At 43.2% G+C, this 12,860-nt stretch overlaps 1 protein-coding gene across 5 annotated transcripts in view; it reads right to left on the bottom strand.

Moving 5' to 3' along the window:
* The window catches only part of UBR1 (ubiquitin protein ligase E3 component n-recognin 1), a 693,945-nt gene that overhangs the window by 315,343 nt on the left and 365,742 nt on the right, over nucleotides 1-12,860 (bottom strand). For all 5 annotated transcript variants that reach the window (XM_053697798.1, XM_053697801.1, XM_053697800.1 and 2 more), the window contains exon 18: nucleotides 12,006-12,071. In XM_053697798.1, coding sequence (XP_053553773.1) covers nucleotides 12,006-12,071 — 66 coding nt within the window. The remainder of the gene's footprint in view (nucleotides 1-12,005; nucleotides 12,072-12,860) is intronic.

A 12,860-nucleotide genomic window follows, 5' to 3' on the forward strand; every position in this document is an offset into this window, starting at 1 on the left:
TCCACGGGTCATCATTACTTCTGGGATACCAATACCAAAGCTAAAGTACACGGATGACGGGAGGGACAGGCAGGATCTTTATACGGAAGGGACCACTGCCTGAAGAACCTTTCTCCCAAAAACAGCCTCCGAAGAAGCAAAAGTGTCAAATTTGTAAAATTTGGAAAAAGTATGAAGAGAAGACCAAGTTGCAGCCTTGCAAATCTGTTCAACAGATGCCTCATTCTTAAAGGCCCAAGTGGAAGCCACAGCTCTAGTAGAATGAGCTGTAATTCTTTCAGGAGGCTGCTGTCCAGCAGTCTCATAGGCTAAACGTATTATGCTACGAAGCCAAAAAGAGAGAGAGGTAGCAGAAGCTTTTTGACCTCTCCTCTGTCCAGAATAAACGACAAACAGGGAAGAAGTTTGGCGAAAGTCTTTAGTTGCCTGTAAATAAAATTTCAGGGCACGAACTACATCCAGATTGTGTAGAAGTCGTTCCTTCTTTGAAGAAGGGTTAGGACACAATGATGAGACAACAATCTCCTGATTGATATTCCTATTAGTGACTACCTTAGGTAAGAACCCAGGTTTAGTACGCAGAACTACCTTGTCTGAATGAAAAATCAGATAAGGAGAATCACAATGTAAGGCCGATAACTCAGAGACTCTTCGAGCCGAGGAAATAGCCATTAAAAACAGAACTTTCCAAGATAACAATTTAATATCAATGGCATGAAGGGGTTCAAACGGAACACCCTGTAAAACGTTAAGAACTAAATTTAAGCTCCATGGTGGAGCAACAGTTTTAAACACAGGCTTAATCCTGGCCAAAGCCTGGCAAAAAGCCTGAACGTCTGGAACTTCTGACAGACGTTTGTGTAAAAGAATGGACAGAGCTGAGATCTGTCCCTTTAAGGAACTAGCAGATAAACCCTTTTCTAAACCCTCTTGTAGAAAAGACAATATCCTAGGAATCCTAACTTTACTCCATGAGTAACTCTTGGATTCGCACCAATGTAAGTATTTACGCCATATTTTATGGTAAATCTTTCTGGTAACAGGTTTCCTAGCCTGTATTAAGGTATCAATAACTGACTCCGAAAATCCACGCTTTGATAAAATCAAGCGTTCAATTTCCAAGCAGTCAGCTTCAGAGAAATTAGATTTTGATGTTTGAAAGGACCCTGAATTAGAAGGTCCTGTCTCAGAGGCAGAGACCAAGGTGGACAGGATGACATGTCCACTAGATCTGCATACCAGGTCCTGCGTGGCCACGCAGGCGCTATTAGAATCACCGATGCTCTCTCCTGTTTGATCCTGGCAATCAATCGAGGAAGCATCGGGAAGGGTGGAAACACATAGGCCATCCCGAAGGTCCAAGGTGCTGTCAAAGCATCTACCAGGACCGCTCCCGGGTCCCTGGACCTGGACCCGTAACAAGGAAGCTTGGCGTTCTGGCGAGACGCCATGAGATCTATCTCTGGTTTGCCCCAAAGTCGAAGTATTTGGGCAAAGACCTCCGGATGAAGTTCCCACTCCCCCGGATGAAAAGTCTGACGACTTAGGAAATCCGCCTCCCAGTTCTCCACTCCAGGAATGTGGATCGCTGACAGGTGGCAAGAGTGAGACTCTGCCCAGCGAATTATCTTTGATACTTCCATCATCGCTAGGGAGCTTCTTGTCCCTCCTTGATGGTTGATGTAAGCTACAGTCGTGATGTTGTCCGACTGAAACCTGATGAACCCCCGAGTTGTTAACTGAGGCCAAGCCAGAAGGGCATTGAGAACTGCTCTCAATTCCAGAATGTTTATTGGAAGGAGACTCTCCTCCTGAGTCCATGATCCCTGAGCCTTCAGGGAATTCCAGACAGCGCCCCAACCTAGTAGGCTGGCGTCTGTTGTTACAATTGTCCAATCTGGTCTGCTGAATGGCATCCCCCTGGACAGATGTGGCCGAGAAAGCCACCATAGAAGAGAATTTCTGGTCTCTTGATCCAGATTCAGAGTAGGGGACAAATCTGAGTAATCCCCATTCCACTGACTTAGCATGCACAATTGCAGCGGTCTGAGATGTAGGCGTGCAAAGGGTACTATGTCCATTGCCGCTACCATTAAGCCGATTACCTCCATGCATTGAGCCACTGACGGGTGTTGAATGGAATGAAGGACACGGCAAGCATTTTGAAGCTTTGTTAACCTGTCTTCTGTCAGGTAGATCTTCATTTCTACAGAATCTATAAGAGTCCCCAAGAAGGGAACTCTTGTGAGTGGAAAGAGAGAACTTTTCTCTTCGTTCACCTTCCACGCATGCGACCTTAGAAATGCCAGTACTAACTCTGTATGAGACTTGGCAGTTTGAAAGCTTGACGCTTGTATCAGAATGTCGTCTAGGTACGGAGCCACCGAAATTCCTCGCGGTCTTAGTACCGCCAGAAGAGCGCCCAGAACCTTTGTGAAGATTCTTGGAGCCGTAGCCAATCCGAATGGAAGAGCTACAAACTGGTAATGCCTGTCTAGGAAGGCAAACCTTAGATACCGGTAATGATCTTTGTGAATCGGTATGTGAAGGTAAGCGTCCTTTAAATCCACTGTGGTCATGTACTGACCCTTTTGGATCATGGGTAAGATTGTCCGAATAGTTTCCATTTTGAATGATGGAACTCTTAGGAATTTGTTTAAGATCTTTAAATCCAAGATTGGTCTGAAGGTTCCTTCTTTCTTGGGAACCACAAACAGATTTGAGTAAAACCCCATGTCCGTGCTCCGACCGCGGAACCGAGTGGATCACTCCCATTAGCAAAAGATCTTGTACACAGCGTAGAAACGCCTCTTTCTTTATTTGGTTTGTTGACAACCTTGAAAGATGAAATCTCCCTTTTGGGGGAGAGATTTTGAAGTCCAGAAGATATCCCTGAGATATGATCTCTAACGCCCAGGGATCCTGGACATCTCTTGCCCAAGCCTGGGCGAAGAGAGAAAGTCTGCCCCCCACTAGATCCGTTCCCGGATCGGGGGCCCTCAATTCATGCTGTCTTAGGGGCAGCAGCAGGTTTTCTGGCCTGCTTGCCCTTGTTCCAGGACTGGTTAGGTTTCCAGCCTTGTCTGTAGCGAGCAACAGCTCCTTCCTGTTTTGGTGCAGAGGAAGTTGATGCTGCTCCTGCCTTGAAGTTACGAAAGGCACGAAAATTAGACTGTCTAGCCCTAGGTTTGGCTCTGTCTTGAGGCAGGGCATGGCCTTTACCTCCTGTAATGTCAGCGATAATTTCTTTCAAACCGGGCCCGAATAAGGTCTGCCCTTTGAAAGGTATGTTAAGTAATTTAGATTTAGAAGTAACATCAGCTGACCAGGATTTTAGCCACAGTGCTCTACGTGCCTGAATGGCGAATCCGGAATTCTTAGCCGTAAGTTTAGTTAAATGTACTACGGCATCTGAAATAAATGAATTAGCTAGCTTAAGGGTTTTAAGCTTATTTGAAATCTCATCTATAGTTATTGAGTCAAGAGTCTCTTCCAGGGACTCGGACCAAAATGCGGCCGCAGCCGTGACAGACGCAATACATGCAAGGGGTTGCAATATAAAACCTTGTTGAACAAACATTTTCTTAAGGTAACCCTCTAATTTTTTATCCATTGGATCTGAAAAGGCACAGCTATCCTCCACCGGGATAGTGGTACGCATAGCCAGAGTAGAAACCGCTCCCTCCACCTTAGGGACCATCTGCCATAAGTCCCGTGTGGTGGCGTCTATTGGAAACATTTTTCTAAATACAGGAGGGGGGGAAAAGGGTACACCGGGCCTATCCCACTCCTTAGTAATTATCTCTGTAAGCCTCTTAGGTATAGGAAATACGTCAGTACTCGCTGGTACTGCATAGTATCTATCCAGCCTACATAATTTCTCTGGGATTGCAACGGTGTTACAATCATTCAGAACCGCTAATACCTCCCCTAGCAGTACACAGAGGTTTTCTAGTTTAAACTTAAAATTTGAAATGTCTGAATCCACTCTATTTGGATCAGATCCGTCACCTGCAGATTGAAGCTCTCCGTCCTCATGTTCTGCAAATTGTGACGCAGTATCTGACATGGCCCTATTATTATCAGCGCACTCTGTTCTCACCCCAGAGTGATCTCGCTTACCTCTAAGTTCTGGTAATTTAGACAAAACTTCAGTCATAACATTAGCCATGTCCTGTAGTGTGATTTGTAATGGCCGCCCTGAAGTACTCGGCGTTACAATATCACGCACCTCCCGAGCGGGAGATGCAGGTACTGACACGTGAGGCAAGTTAGTCGGCATAACTTCCCCCTCGTTGTTTGGTGAATGATGTTCAATTTGTACAGATTGACTTTTATTTAAAGTAGCATCAATGCAATTAGTACATAAATTTCTATTGGGCTCCACCTTGGCTTTTGCACATATAGCACAGAGATATTCCTCTGAGTCAGACATGTTTAACAAACTAGCAATTAAACTAGCAAGCTTGGAAATACTTTTCAACTCAATTTACAAGTAATATGAAAAACGCACTGTGCCTTTAAGAAGCACAGAAAAAAACTATGACAGTTGAAAAACAATGAACCGGAGAAATTATAAAAACCAAATTTTTCCCGGTAAAGGCATAAATTTAGCAAAGGATTGCCCCCATTAGCAATGGATAACTAACCCTTAATAGCAGAAAAAAATGTACAAAATATAAACGTTTTTTATCACAGTCAAAGCACAATCTCACAGGTCTGCTGTGAGTGATTACCTCCCTCAAAATAATTTTTGAAGACCCTTGAGCTCTGTAGAGACGATCCGGATCATGCAGGGAGAGAAACAGACTTGTGACTGAATTTCTGATGCGTAGCAAAAGCGCCAAAATAGGCCCCTCCCCCTCACACACAGCAGTGAGGGAAGTTCAGTAAACTGTCTTAAATTAAAATAAACGACAGCCAAGTGGAAAAACAGTGCCCAAAACTATTTTTCACCCAGTACCTCAGATAATTAAACGATTTAACATGCCAGCAAAACGTTTAAAATCAAATAATATGAAATGTCATTAAACAGCCTGCTGCTAGACGTTCCCACTGCAAGTTAGGCTAAAAGTTATATGCATATAGTATTATCCCAGTGAAGTGCCATTCCCCAGAATACTGAAGTGTAAACATATATACATAACAGCCTGATACCAGTTGCTACTACTGCATTTAAGGCTGAACTTACATTATATCGGTATTGGCAGTATTTTCTCAGTCAATTCCATTCCTCAGAAAATAATATACTGCAACATACCTCTTTGCAGGTGAACCTGCCCGCTGTCCCCTGATCTGAAGTTTACCTCACTCCTCAGAATGGCCGAGAACAGCAAAAACAGAATTTATGTTTACCTGATAAATTACTTTCTCCAACGGTGTGTCCGGTCCACGGCGTCATCCTTACTTGTGGGATATTCTCTTCCCCAACAGGAAATGGCAAAGAGCCCAGCAAAGCTGGTCACATGATCCCTCCTAGGCTCCGCCTACCCCAGTCATTCGACCGACGTTAAGGAGGAATATTTGCATAGGAGAAACCATATGATACCGTGGTGACTGTAGTTAAAGAAAATAAATTATCAGACCTGATTAAAAAACCAGGGCGGGCCGTGGACCGGACACACCGTTGGAGAAAGTAATTTATCAGGTAAACATAAATTCTGTTTTCTCCAACATAGGTGTGTCCGGTCCACGGCGTCATCCTTACTTGTGGGAACCAATACCAAAGCTTTAGGACACGGATGATGGGAGGGAGCAAATCAGGTCACCTAGATGGAAGGCACCACGGCTTGCAAAACCTTTCTCCCAAAAATAGCCTCAGAAGAAGCAAAAGTATCAAACTTGTAAAATTTGGTAAAAGTGTGCAGTGAAGACCAAGTCGCTGCCCTACATATCTGATCAACAGAAGCCTCGTTCTTGAAGGCCCATGTGGAAGCCACAGCCCTAGTGGAATGAGCTGTGATTCTGTCGGGAGGCTGCCGTCCGGCAGTCTCGTAAGCCAATCTGATGATGCTTTTAATCCAAAAAGAGAGAGAGGTAGAAGTTGCTTTTTGACCTCTCCTTTTACCGGAATAAACAACAAACAAGGAAGATGTTTGTCTAAAATCCTTTGTAGCATCTAAATAGAATTTTAGAGCGCGAACAACATCCAAATTGTGCAACAAACGTTCCTTCTTCGAAACTGGTTTCGGACACAGAGAAGGTACGATAATCTCCTGGTTAATGTTTTTGTTAGAAACAACTTTTGGAAGAAAACCAGGTTTAGTACGTAAAACCACCTTATCTGCATGGAACACCAGATAAGGAGGAGAACACTGCAGAGCAGATAATTCTGAAACTCTTCTAGCAGAAGAAATTGCAACCAAAAACAAAACTTTCCAAGATAATAACTTAATATCAACGGAATGTAAGGGTTCAAACGGAACCCCCTGAAGAACTGAAAGAACTAAGTTGAGACTCCAAGGAGGAGTCAAAGGTTTGTAAACAGGCTTGATTCTAACCAGAGCCTGAACAAAGGCTTGAACATCTGGCACAGCTGCCAGCTTTTTGTGAAGTAACACAGACAAGGCAGAAATCTGTCCCTTCAGGGAACTTGCAGATAATCCTTTTTCCAATCCTTCTTGAAGGAAGGATAGAATCTTAGGAATCTTAACCTTGTCCCAAGGGAATCCTTTAGATTCACACCAACAGATATATTTTTTCCAAATTTTGTGGTAAATCTTTCTAGTTACAGGCTTTCTGGCCTGAACAAGAGTATCGATAACAGAATCTGAGAACCCTCGCTTCGATAAAATCAAGCGTTCAATCTCCAAGCAGTCAGCTGGAGTGAGACCAGATTCGGATGTTCGAACGGACCTTGAACAAGAAGGTCTCGTCTCAAAGGTAGCTTCCATGGTGGAGCCGATGACATATTCACCAGATCTGCATACCAAGTCCTGCGTGGCCACGCAGGAGCTATCAAGATCACCGACGCCCTTTCCTGATTGATCCTGGCTACCAGCCTGGGGATGAGAGGAAACGGCGGGAATACATAAGCTAGTTTGAAGGTCCAAGGTGCTACTAGTGCATCCACTAGAGCCGCCTTGGGATCCCTGGATCTGGACCCGTAGCAAGGAACTTTGAAGTTCTGACGAGAGGCCATCAGATCCATGTCTGGAATGCCCCACAGTTGAGTGACTTGGGCAAAGATTTCCGGATGGAGTTCCCACTCCCCCGGATGCAATGTCTGACGACTCAGAAAATCCGCTTCCCAATTTTCCACTCCTGGGATGTGGATAGCAGACAGGTGGCAGGAGTGATACTCCGCCCATAGAATGATTTTGGTCACTTCTTCCATCGCCAGGGAACTCCTTGTTCCCCCCTGATGGTTGATGTACGCAACAGTTGTCATGTTGTCTGATTGAAACCGTATGAACTTGGCCCTCGCTAGCTGAGTCCAAGCCTTGAGAGCATTGAATATCGCTCTCAGTTCCAGAATATTTATCGGTAGAAGAGATTCTTCCCGAGACCAAAGACCCTGAGCTTTCAGGGATCCCCAGACCGCGCCCCAGCCCATCAGACTGGCGTCGGTCGTGACAATGACCCACTCTGGTCTGCGGAAGGTCATCCCTTGTGACAGGTTGTCCAGGGACAGCCACCAACGGAGTGAGTCTCTGGTCCTCTGATTTACTTGTATCCTCGGAGACAAGTTTGTATAGTCCCCATTCCACTGACTGAGCATGCACAGTTGTAATGGTCTTAGATGAATGCGCGCAAAAGGAACTATGTCCATTGCCGCTACCATCAAACCTATCACTTCCATGCACTGCGCTATGGAAGGAAGAGGAACGGAATGAAGTATCCGACAAGAGTCTAGAAGTTTTGTTTTTCTGGCCTCTGTCAGAAAAATCCTCATTTCTAAGGAGTCTATTATTGTTCCCAAGAAGGGAACCCTTGTTGACGGAGATAGAGAACTCTTTTCCACGTTCACTTTCCATCCGTGAGATCTGAGAAAGGCCAGGACGATGTCCGTGTGAGCCTTTGCTTGAGGAAGGGACGACGCTTGAATCAGAATGTCGTCCAAGTAAGGTACAACAGCAATGCCCCTTGGTCTTAGCACAGCTAGAAGGGACCCTAGTACCTTTGTGAAAATCCTTGGAGCAGTGGCTAATCCGAAAGGAAGCGCCACAAACTGGTAATGCTTGTCCAGGAATGCGAACCTTAGGAACCGATGATGTTCCTTGTGGATAGGAATATGTAGATACGCATCCTTTAAATCCACCGTGGTCATGAATTGACCTTCCTGGATGGAAGGAAGAATTGTTCGAATGGTTTCCATTTTGAACGATGGAACCTTGAGAAACTTGTTTAAGATCTTGAGATCTAAGATTGGTCTGAACGTTCCCTCTTTTTTGGGAACTATGAACAGATTGGAGTAGAACCCCATCCCTTGTTCTCCTAATGGAACAGGATGAATCACTCCCATTTTTAACAGGTCTTCTACACAACGTAAGAATGCCTGTCTTTTTATGTGGTCTGAAGACAACTGAGACCTGTGGAACCTCCCCCTTGGGGGAAGCCCCTTGAATTCCAGAAGATAACCTTGGGAGACTATTTCTAGCGCCCAAGGATCCAGAACATCTCTTGCCCAAGCCTGAGCGAAGAGAGAGAGTCTGCCCCCCACCAGATCCGGTCCCGGATCGGGGGCCAACATTTCATGCTGTCTTGGTAGCAGTGGCAGGTTTCTTGGCCTGCTTTCCCTTGTTCCAGCCTTGCATTGGTCTCCAAGCTGGCTTGGCTTGAGAAGTATTACCCTCTTGCTTAGAGGACGTAGCACTTTGGGCTGGTCCGTTTCTACGAAAGGGACGAAAATTAGGTTTATTTTTGGCCTTGAAAGGCCGATCCTGAGGAAGGGCGTGGCCCTTACCCCCAGTGATATCAGAGATAATCTCTTTCAAGTCAGGGCCAAACAGCGTTTTCCCCTTGAAAGGAATGTTAAGTAGCTTGTTCTTGGAAGACGCATCAGCTGACCAAGATTTCAACCAAAGCGCTCTGCGCGCCACAATAGCAAACCCAGAATTCTTAGCCGCTAACCTAGCCAATTGCAAAGTGGCGTCTAGGGTGAAAGAATTAGCCAATTTGAGAGCATTGATTCTGTCCATAATCTCCTCATAAGGAGGAGAATCACTATCGACCGCCTTTACCAGCTCATCGAACCAGAAACACGCGGCTGTAGCGACAGGGACAATGCATGAAATTGGTTGTAGAAGGTAACCCTGCTGAACAAACATCTTTTTAAGTAAACCTTCTAATTTTTTATCCATAGGATCTTTGAAAGCACAACTATCTTCTATGGGTATAGTGGTGCGTTTGTTTAAAGTGGAAACCGCTCCCTCGACCTTGGGGACTGTCTGCCATAAGTCCTTTCTGGGGTCGACCATAGGAAACAATTTTTTAAATATGGGGGGAGGGACGAAAGGAATACCGGGCCTTTCCCATTCTTTATTTACAATGTCCGCCACCCGCTTGGGTATAGGAAAAGCTTCTGGGAGCCCCGGGACCTCTAGGAACTTGTCCATTTTACATAGTTTCTCTGGGATGACCAACTTGTCACAATCATCCAGAGTGGATAATACCTCCTTAAGCAGAATGCGGAGATGTTCCAACTTAAATTTAAACGTAATCACATCAGGTTCAGCTTGTTGAGAAATGTTCCCTGAATCAGTAATTTCTCCCTCAGACAAAACCTCCCTGGCCCCATCAGACTGGTTTAGGGGCCCTTCAGAACCATTATTATCAGCGTCGTCATGCTCTTCAGTATCTAAAACAGAGCAGTCGCGCTTACGCTGATAAGTGTGCATTTTGGCTAAAATGTTTTTGACAGAATTATCCATTACAGCCGTTAATTGTTGCATAGTAAGGAGTATTGGCGCGCTAGATGTACTAGGGGCCTCCTGAGTGGGCAAGACTCGTGTAGACGAAGGAGGGAATGATGCAGTACCATGCTTACTCCCCTCACTTGAGGAATCATCTTGGGCATCATTGTCATTGTCACATAAATCACATTTATTTAAATGAGATGGAACTCTGGCTTCCCCACATTCAGAACACAGTCTATCTGGTAGTTCAGACATGTTAAACAGGCATAAACTTGATAACAAAGTACAAAAAACGTTTTAAAATAAAACCGTTACTGTCACTTTAAATTTTAAACTGAACACACTTTATTACTGCAATTGCGAAAAAATATGAAGGAATTGTTCAAAATTCACCAAAATTTCACCACAGTGTCTTAAAGCCTTAAAAGTATTGCACACCAAATTTGGAAGCTTTAACCCTTAAAATAACGGAACCGGAGCCGTTTTTAACCCCTTTACAGTCCCTGGTATCTGCTTTGCTGAGACCCAACCAAGCCCAAAGGGGAATACGATACCAAATGACGCCTTCAGAAAGTCTTTTCTATGTATCAGAGCTCCTCACACATGCGACTGCATGTCATGCCTCTCAAAAACAAGTGCGCAACACCGGCGCGAAAATGAGGCTCTGCCTATGATTTGGGAAAGCCCCTAAGAATAAGGTGTCTAAAACAGTGCCTGCCGATATAATCTTATCAAAATACCCAGATTAAACGATTCCTCAAGGCTAAATATGTGTTAATAATGAATTTTATTTAGCCCAGCAAAAGTCTACAGTCTTAATAAGCCCTTGTGAAGCCCTTATTTACTATCTTAATAAACATGGCTTACCGGATCCCATAGGGAAAATGACAGCTTCCAGCATTACATCGTCTTGTTAGAATGTGTCATACCTCAAGCAGCAAGAGACTGCTCACTGTTCCCCCAACTGAAGTTAATTCCTCTCAACAGTCCTGTGTGGAACAGCCATGGATTTTAGTAACGGTTGCTAAAATCATTTTCCTCATACAAACAGAAATCTTCATCTCTTTTCTGTTTCTGAGTAAATAGTACATACCAGCACTATTTTAAAATAACAAACTCTTGATTGAATAATAAAAACTACAGTTAAACACTAAAAAACTCTAAGCCATCTCCGTGGAGATGTTGCCTGTACAACGGCAAAGAGAATGACTGGGGTAGGCGGAGCCTAGGAGGGATCATGTGACCAGCTTTGCTGGGCTCTTTGCCATTTCCTGTTGGGGAAGAGAATATCCCACAAGTAAGGATGACGCCGTGGACCGGACACACCTATGTTGGAAAAATGAATCTTAGCTACGCCGGCTAAAATCATCCAAAAACTCAGGTAGATTCTTCTTCAAATTCTACCTGAGAAGGAACAACACACTCCGGTGCTGTTTTAAAATAACAAACTTTTGATTGAAGATATAAAAACTAAGTATAATCACCACAGTCCTCTCACACATCCTATCTATTAGTTGGGTGCAAGAGAATGACTGGGTGTGACGTAGAGGGGAGGAGCTATATAGCAGCTCTGCTTGGGTGATCCTCTTGCACTTCCTGTTGGGGAGGAGTTAATATCCCAGAAGTAATGATGACCCGTGGACTGACTACACTTAACAGGAGAAATATTTATTGTTTAAAAAGATAATTCCTTTATTACCCATTCCCCAGTTTTGCATAACCAACACTATTATAGTAATATACTTTTTTCCTCTATGATTACCTTGTATCTAAGCATCTTATCTTAATGCTTTTTACAAACTTGCATTTCAGACAATTGGAGCTGATTCATGCATAACTCCACGGGTGAGTACAATGTTATCTGTATGTCACACATGAACTAACACTGTCTGGCTGTAAAAAGCTACTAAAATGCACTGAGATAAGAGGAGGCCTGCATGGGCTTAGAAACAGACACACATTTAAAGGTTATAAAGTGTATTAATATAACAGTGTTGGTTGTATAATGGGTAGTAAAGGCATTATCTATATTTTTAAACAATAAAAAAATAAGTAGATTTTCCCTTTAACACTCAATTTAGCTGTTCTAATTTTCTAAAAGATAGACAGACACACTGCAATTTTAGTTAAAAATATGACAATTGTTACCTGAAGCATTAGGATGTCTTTGTCATACATTTCTTCTCTGCACTTAACATCTTGATAGTAGAATACCTAGAATGAATAGGGCTGTAAATTAGCATTTGTATAATTTTATTAAAATGCTAAACACTGCAGAAGCATTTACAAAGTGAATTACGCTTTCCTATGACTCATTCTCATTGATTATTACTTGTTCTTCCAACACAATACAATAGTATTTATAAATGTACTAACCAAAACTTAAAGGGATATGAAACCCACATTGTTCTTGCATGATTCAGATAGAGCATGCAATTTTAAGCAACTTTCTAATTTACTCCTATTATCAGCCATTTTTTGTTCAGCACTCTGGGTAGTGCTTGTTGATTAGTGGCTACATTTAGTCCAGCTCCTAAGCTTACATTCCTGCTTTTCAACTAAAGATACCAAGAGAATGAATAAAATTTGATAATAGGATACAATTAGAAAGTTGCTTAAAATTGCATGCTCTATCTTATTCATGAAAGAAAAAAATGTGTAGTATATCCCTTTAAGATGAGTGACTGTGTTTATTAATATCATAAGGACTCCAGCAAGGATTTATTGGTGTCTAGAGGAATACTTATATGTATATTTCAAACAACACACCACTCTCCCCATGGGAAGAAGGTGTATCCAATCAAATTAAAAGCAAAGTCTCCTAAAGAAATCAATAAATGAGTATAACAACAAGTTAAGAGAAGAGCTAGAAACAAATTTCTTATGTCGTCTTTAACCACATTTCCTAACATGGTAAAAGATCCCGAGTTGGCTATATTAAATGATTGCTTGCCTTTGTGATGAATAAAAGCTAATATAAAAAGAACAAGAGAAAATGTGGAA

This window comes from Bombina bombina, chromosome 1 (genome assembly GCF_027579735.1).
Source record: "Bombina bombina isolate aBomBom1 chromosome 1, aBomBom1.pri, whole genome shotgun sequence".
Lineage (NCBI taxonomy): Eukaryota > Metazoa > Chordata > Amphibia > Anura > Bombinatoridae > Bombina > Bombina bombina.